An 8452-nucleotide genomic window follows, 5' to 3' on the forward strand; every position below is an offset into this window, starting at 1 on the left:
TTCTGAGGTACAGGCCAAAACCAGTGGGCTATGGCTGACCAAGTTTGCAGATGATTTCAAGTTGGGAGCTGTCATCAATTCCCCTAGTGACGTGTACATCCTCCAAGAGGATCTCACCCAAACAAGTGACTGGTGCCAGAAACATGGTCTCAAGCTGAATACAAAAAAATGCATCATCATCCCTTTCGGGGAGAGAGATGTCCCCACAAATTATCACATTAATAACATTCTAATCCCACAGTCGTGATGGATTTGGGCACCCAGATTGATAGCAGCCTGACTTTTGACCACCATGTTGCTTCCATTGTACGGAAAGCTTTCTACATGGCCCACCTCATAAGTAAGGGTATCTCATCCAGGGACAAGGAGGTCATAACATCCCTGTATTCTTCCCTTCTAAGGCCCATTATTGAGATGATGCCTTATTTGGCATGTACTTCGCAAAGCACATGCAGCAGCTGGAGAGACCACAGAGGTTCCTCACCAGGAGAATCCAGGGCTTCAAACATCTACCATACACTACATACACTAAAAGTCCTGTCCCTTTACTCTGTTTCATACAGACTGCTCAGAGGTGACCTCTGTCTGGCATACAAGGCAATCTCGGACCCCACCTTGATGGGACTGCTGCATATCCGCAAGTCAAGCTTCACTCGAGTAACCCGCACACGTGGCCTCAACCTGGTCTGTGACATCAACAGGACTTGCTGGTGGGACAGGTTTGTGTCCCAGAGACTTCCCCATCTATGGAATAGACTCCCTCTCCACATCAAGCAGAGTACCTCTTTACCCCCTTTTAAGCATAATCTGGATAAATGGATGGGAACTAGAAACTACATCCCTGGGATTCCACCTGTGTCCCTGCTGGACAGGGGCATTGGGTGCTGATTTGTCTATGCATGGGCTAAACTCTTGGCTAGGCTCATAAGGGCCTCAGGGCCAATAGCCTAGTAACTTCCTATGATCCTATGATCCTACGATCCTATGATCCTATTCCCTGTAGCTGAAGTGGGACTACATTTCCTTAGACACAAGAATGTAAAGTGTCTGTTGTACACACTTATTTTGTGCAGCAGACTGTATTTCTCCTGCCTTCTATGCAGTTTCTGAACCGTTAGTAGTAATGCCTTTATAACATTTACCAGTTTAATAGCATTCAGTTTCTAAATCTAGTTCCACTCTTCTATGTCTATTCTTTAAGCACTCACTGCACATTTAAAACATCTGCACTCCCAGTTGTACACAAGTATCATTATAACTGCTTTAATTCAGACTACTACAAATGGGCTATGAAAGCGTTATACTTTTATTTGCTGATATAGTACATATTGACTCACAATGGGATTCATTTGGCCATAACGGAATGAACTGTAATATCATTATCTACTGATAAAGGTTGAAGTGACATTGCAAAAAAGATTGGATACTGCTTTTTCCCTTTGGAAAGACAGCATATGTAGTATTTCACTTCTTCCCAATGTTTCCACTATGTTAAAAATATCCTTACCGTTAGAATAGTGGGGGTAATGAAAGCCCAACAAACTCTCCAAAACTTGCTTGGCTGAAATCCAATCATCATTTCAATGTCTTCACAAAATCTTTGCAATCCTAAAACAAAGCAATAGGTTCAATCATTAATCATAGTTTTAAAGTAATAGAAAATGAAAGGTCTGGATAAAATTTACAACCAACTCAATATTTTTCACATTCCATGTGAAAAAAATGCAAGTACAGACATTTAAATGTCCATTCTAGAATATTTCTGTCTCCTTCTACTCTGTAGCACAACATATTCTATACTAATTCACATCTAAATATAACAGAAAATATACATTGTATACTACTTGTTGTAAGAATAAATGTACATTACTAAAACTGATTATTATTTGAGCATATAGACCACTCAGAAAACTGGAACATAAACCATACAATTTACAATGCACAGAACAAGACAACCTCTGTATACAAATAACTAATCACTACTATGTGATGTAAGTGACCCTTTATTCCCAACAGCCCTCCACCGTCAGGAAAGACAAGGCTACAGGCCAGTTTTACTATAAGGCTTCTTCAGTGTCAAAGAGAGAGTGGCAATCAGTCATTTAAGGAACCACCTATGTCACATGATAGCTCAAAATCCACTCTCAAAACAATTAACATGAATCAAGCTTTCACTAATGAAACCAAAACAAATGAACAAACAAGTGCATATTATAAACAAATGTATATAAAATGAGAATTGTAGAAAGACAACAATTACAATGTCCTTGATATTTCATTTGAATGGGATTCAAAGTATAACAAATTTGTTTTATGTTGATATGTTCATAACGCAGTGTTCAGGCCTGAAGGACATCTAGGAACACTGACTCCCTAAAAGTAGGATCAATACCCAGTCTCCCATCCATTCACGTTATGTTTAAAACCTTACCTGAAGAAGCAGTACATATATAAATACCTTACCTGAAGAAGCAGTACATATATAAATGCAATTTATTCCAAAGTATTGTTTTTTTTGTGTCACAAATGATCCTTGTAGTCACATGTTCTACATTTTGAAACTTTGTATGAACAGTTCCATGTTTATGAGTCCCGGAGTTATCATTAGTATTCAAATTCAAAGATGTGTTACGCAGTGCATTATAAGCCAATATTAACTTACATCTACAATAACAATAATTGAGATATATATATATATATATATATATGTTTTGAAAATGATTAGTATTCAAATTCAAAGAGGTGTTACGCAGTGCATTATAAGCCAATATTAACTTACATCTACAATAACAATAATTGATATATATATATATATATATATATATATATATATATATGTTTTGAAAATGATTAGTATTCAAATTCAAAGAGGTGTTACGCAGTGCATTATAAGCCAATATTAACTTACATCTACAATAACTATAATGGATATATGTATATATGTTTTGGAAATGATTAGTATTCAAATTCAAAGAGGCACATGCAGTGCATTTATAGCCAATATTTACTTACATCTACAATAACAATAATGGATATATGTATATGTGTTTTGAAAATGATTAGTATTCAAATTCAAAGAGGTGTTATGCAGTGCATTATAAGCCAACATTCACTTACATCTACAATAACAATAATGGATATATGTATATATGTTTTGGAAATGATTAGTATTCAAATTCAAAGAGGCATTACGCAGTGCATTATAAGCCAATATTTACTTACATCTACAATAACAATAATGGATATATGTATATGTGTTTTGAAAATTATTAGTATTCAAATTCAAAGAGGTGTTATGCAGTGCATTATAAGCCAACATTCACTTACATCTACAATAACAATAATGGATATATGTATATATGTTTTGGAAATGGATGTCAAGAAATTCAGTTCAAGAGTGGAGAGAAGAAAACTACGAAAGGTGAATCCTGACTTTCATTTTGAAAACATACAGCAATTTCATTAAAATAAGAAAAAACACAATTCTTTGTAGTACATGGAGATTTATCTGATCTATGTACTAATAGTAATAGACAGATAGAAATAATGTAGCAGCACTATATGTTTCACAGCTTTGAAAGTTGTAGCACACTTAACACTGCCTCAAAGACAGCAGCCTGAAGCAAACTGTATCTCTGATCTTCTGACAGCTTTAAAATCTTATTCACTTCTTGCAGCCACATATACACACAAAATAAATGCAACAGTAGAATGTGTATGACAGCTTTTAAAGCTGTTCTGTGATTGCTAGTGTATATACACTAGTGTGAGAGTACAGCATAACTCTCAAATGTGCTTATCAAACTTTATGTGCCATTCTTATAACAGAAACAAGACTGTCTTTTCACAATTTTCAGAGTGTAATCACAACACTACATGCACCATATATGTTATTTTGATGACATGTAGCACTCAAAGTTACATGCACATATTTAAGTTTTCAACTTAGTTGTTTAAATACAAGTAATAAACATGATCATATACAGATATGTAAGTCCCTAACAAGTATCACATTCCGAATGAATACTTCAGTGTCTCATTTAATAACTAATTAATGGGGATACAAGCAATGCTAATCTATAATCTTTCTTTATAATTTCATTTGATTCTATGTATCCTAATAAAAGCAAACAAGGCAGTTGGGTGAGAAGATGTATATTTATAAAGAGCATTCCATTCTGTTTATATTTAATGTCACTTGTATATTCACTAATTCACATTTTAAGGGGGCTGAAAGTTTTCTCCACATAAAAAAAATGATGCATACTGTGACAAATATATTATTTATTTGGTGATCATAGGAGGTTATTAGGCTAATGGCCCTAAAGCATTTTTAAACCTAAGCATTCATGCCTTAATTTTCCCAATTATCAGTGCCTATGGGATAGAATGGCTTTGGTATATGCCTGTGTCTTAGGCCATCTACAAACTGCCCCTGTCTATAAGGACCACAGGCAGTAAGCTGGGGTGAATTTGCAGTCTTCCATCCGTTGTTCCAAACTGCATTTGAATTGGCTTAGGTAAGAGTTTTTTCACATGAGTGAGGAGTCTGTTCCAGAGAAGGGGTAATCTCTGAGACACACACATGTCCCTCCAGTATAGGCATAAATTACCCCTCAGTGGTCTGCAGGAGACAGACTAAAGGGACAGGGCTTTGAGGCAGTCCACATAGGACATATTATTTACACCCTGTGTTTTTTTAGTGAGGAACCTCTGTGGCTGCTACAGCTGTTGCAAATACCTGTTTAAATACATGCCAAATAGTGCATTGTACGCAATTATGGGTCTAATGAGGTTAGTGGGACTATGATCTCCTTAGATCTGGATGCCATGCCCTTACTTATAAGTTGTGCCATATAGAAGGATTTTCTCATTACCATGGAGATGTGGTGATCAAAATGCAGGTTACATCCAACATGAGTTTCCAAGTCCCTTTCCACTGGATATCTACATCTGTGGGCAATTCAGTGATTGCAGTTGTCAGCAAATCTGGTTAGCCAAAGGCCCTCTATGTTTGCCTTGACTTTAGAAAAGTGTATTCCAAACAGGAGAGGTTCCAATAATGATCCCTGTGGGACACTACTAGTAACAGGCCTCTTTGTGGAGGTGGATTCCCCCACCCTAACTTCATGTGTCCTATCTGTGAACCATTTGGCCATCCATTGGGTGACATAGGGATTTATGCCTCATTTTATCAGTTTGTCAGCAATACCCAAGCAAGGTATTGTGTCAAATGCCTTTGTCAAGTCAGAGTAGGCAGTATGTACTGTTTTGCCCTCATTCATGGCTTCAGTGACCTTACTGAAGATGTCCACCAACTTTAGTAGGCAAGACCTGCCCTTGATAAAACTGAACCTGGATGGATCCAGTATATGAAGATTTCCTATGTCTTTGTTTACCAGGTCCACAATAATTCTTTCCATGGTCTTGCATATAAGATGAGTCAGACTAGTCATCGTGATTGGTCTGTAGTTCCCTGGGTCTGTTGATGGTCTGCCTTTATGTAAAGAGATGGCCACTGCAGTCCTCCATTCCCTAGGGATGAAGACTTTCTGGAGGCTGTGGTTGAATACAGAATCCAGACAGCCTGACAGGTCATGTTTTGCATTATTTAGGAAGCATCCTGGAATATTACCAGGATCCATTGATACAGTGCTTTTAGCTACAGAGAGTGCAGTGAGGACCTCAGTGACAGCTATTGGGGTAGAATGTCAGAAGGTATTTTCTGGGGAAACTGGGGGTAATAGGGGGTTGAACTGGAAGTACATTTATTGGCCAGCAACTTTGCCATATCCCCTAATTTGGTATAGGAAGTTCCATTTACTATTAGTTCAGCACACTGGTGGGTGTTCCCTTTAAGGTTATATACATAACTGAAAAATGACTTATGCTTTTCCTTAGCATGGGAGGTTATTTTGCCTCATAGTTGGTTATGGTGGATTTGTTTATTCCCTGAGTTGTTTTTTGAGACTGATGAGGGAGTCTTTTGTCTTTTGGGCATAGCCCTTCCTATTTTTGGACAAGATTTTCTTTCTTTCTTTTGTTGTACAACCTATTTATACTGGAAGTCCACCAAGGGGCTTGTTTTTAGAGTTTTTCTCCAAGTTTATTTCAATTTGGTACTGCTGTTTCTATGCAATTTAACATGTTTGTACAGGGTTTCTGTAAATAGTTCCGCATAGTCCACCATGTTCTCTGAGTTTGGGGGGCTTGGAATTTAGCTATGCCATCACTTAATAGGAGGTAGTTAGCCTTTGGAAAAGTTGGTAAAGGTTGTGAAGTTTGTTAGGAGTTTGGTATTTATATTTACTTCAAGGGTGACCACTTTGTGATCTGATCTAACCAATGAGGACATTACATGGGGTGGGGGACATTGCCTCATATTTGTGAGTACCACATCCAGGATATGTGCACCCTTAGCAGGTATGCAGACTAGCTGTTCCAGGGTGTTTGCATTGACAAAATCCAGTATTGAGCCTACAAGTTAGTGGTTGTGTATGTATTCCACTTTATTTGGGGATAGTTGAAATCACCCATGAATACGGTATTGGGCTGAACTGTGAGTGACTCCTGTACAACCATATATGTGGTATGGTCATCCTGCGTCACAACAGGGATCTATAATTAGCAAGGATATGATTTTTGGACTTTACATAAAGCTATTTAGACACAGAGTAGCCCAGGAATGCCATACTGTTTGGCCACTATAGATGTGGGGCAACAGTCTCCCATGTTGGTGATAACCAGGTCGAGGATGCTGATTCCTCTGGTGGGGTTCAGAATGAGCTGGTCCAGGGCACTGGAAATGCTAAATTCCAGAAAGTGTTGGGCATCAATCCTTACATCACTAGGTGGGTTGCAAATTGGCTCACAGACAGAACCCACAGAGTGAAAGTTGCGGATTCCAAGTCAGATTGTAGACCGGTCAAGAGTGCAGCCCCACAGGGCTCGGTCCTGGGCCCTCTCATGTTTGGCATCTACTTCTCAGAAGTCCATGCCAACATAGAAGGACTTTGGCTGACTAAGTTTACTGATGACTGCAAGCTAGGAGTCATTATCAACTCCCCAAGTGATACAGACATCCTACAAAAGGGCCTCTCTGAGACCAATGACTGGTGTCGGATCCATGGCCTGAAGCTTAATGCCAAAAATGTGTTATCATCCCCTTTGGAAAAAACTCAGTTCCCATGAATTACCATGTTGATGGGAACCCACTGAACACTGAAGGGGCCATAAGAGATCTGGGCACCCAGGTCGACAGCCACCTCACCTTCGACCACCACATTGCCACTGTGTGGTCAGAAAGCCCTTCTACATGGCACATCTTATAACCAAAGGTTTTGCATCCAGGAAGAAAGAGGTCATCATCCCTCTCTACTCATCCCTCATTAGACCAGTCATCAAATATAACTCCCCATTTGGCATGCACCTGAACAGACATCTACAACAGCTGGAGAGGCCACAAAAGTACCTCACAAATAAGATCCTAGCCCTTAAACACATGTCCTACATGGACAGACTCAAGAAACTTCAGCTGACCTCAGTCTCTTATTGTCTACTTAGAGGTGACTTACTTACTTGTGGCTTGACTTACAAAGCCATGTCCCACCCAGCCCTACTTGAAATGCTTCATCTAAGGAAATCCCAGCCCCACCGGGCCACACGATCCAGAGATCACAACCTCATTGCCACAATTAACAGAACATGCTGGAGGGACAGGTTCATCTCCCAAAGACTGCCCATACTCTGGAATAAGCTTCCCATTCATGTTAAGCAGAGCACCTCGCTGGCCCTCTTCAAGAGAAATCTTGACGAGTGGATGGGTAAAAGAAAGTTCATTCCAGGAATCATTCCAGTTGCCCTATTGGATAGAGGCAATGTGAACTAACATTGAGTGGCATGGTGCCTAGGCAATTTCTTTTTGGGCTAGGCTTGTAAATGCTCCAGGACCATTACCTAGTACACACCTATGAACCTATGAACCAATCTTGAGATGTGCTCACTTTTTATGCGACTGATACACCTCCACCTTTTGTCCCTTCCTGTGCAGTAGGATGCTTCTCAATGGCAGGGTAATACCTGTCTGGGATGCATAATCTGAAAGCTTTATTGTCTCTGCATATAGTCTAGGGAGGAACATCTCAGGTCATTAACACCCACATGGACTAGGACAGAATCATAGTGGTACTTGTGGTTCGATGTCCTGAGTGCATATCTGATCGGATAGATCCTTGTCCCTGATAGGCCACTAACAGTGACCGTCTCCTTACTCAGGCTGGTAAGAGGGCATCATAGGTTCATAGTTCATAGTTTAGTACTAAGCTAACTGCCCTTGTGAGCCATTTTAAGCCTAGCCAATTATTCCTTGTGAGACTCACAACAGAGGCTCCAGTGACCAAAAGTTTGGGTTGTTTGGCAGTTTGCCTTAAGAACTTTGAGGCTCAGACATTGT

General features: G+C 39.4%; 1 protein-coding gene across 2 annotated transcripts in view; it reads right to left on the reverse strand.

The window, feature by feature from the left end:
- The window catches only part of SLC6A5 (solute carrier family 6 member 5), a 1534607-nt gene that overhangs the window by 77888 nt on the left and 1448267 nt on the right, over positions 1 to 8452 (reverse strand). For both annotated transcript variants that reach the window (XM_044082549.1, XM_044082548.1), the window contains exon 14: positions 1508 to 1608. In XM_044082549.1, coding sequence (XP_043938484.1) covers positions 1508 to 1608 — 101 coding nt within the window. The remainder of the gene's footprint in view (positions 1 to 1507; positions 1609 to 8452) is intronic.

This window comes from Protopterus annectens, chromosome 9.part0 (genome assembly GCF_019279795.1).
Source record: "Protopterus annectens isolate FY-2018-M chromosome 9.part0, PAN1.0, whole genome shotgun sequence".
Classification (NCBI taxonomy): Eukaryota; Metazoa; Chordata; order Ceratodontiformes; family Protopteridae; genus Protopterus; species Protopterus annectens.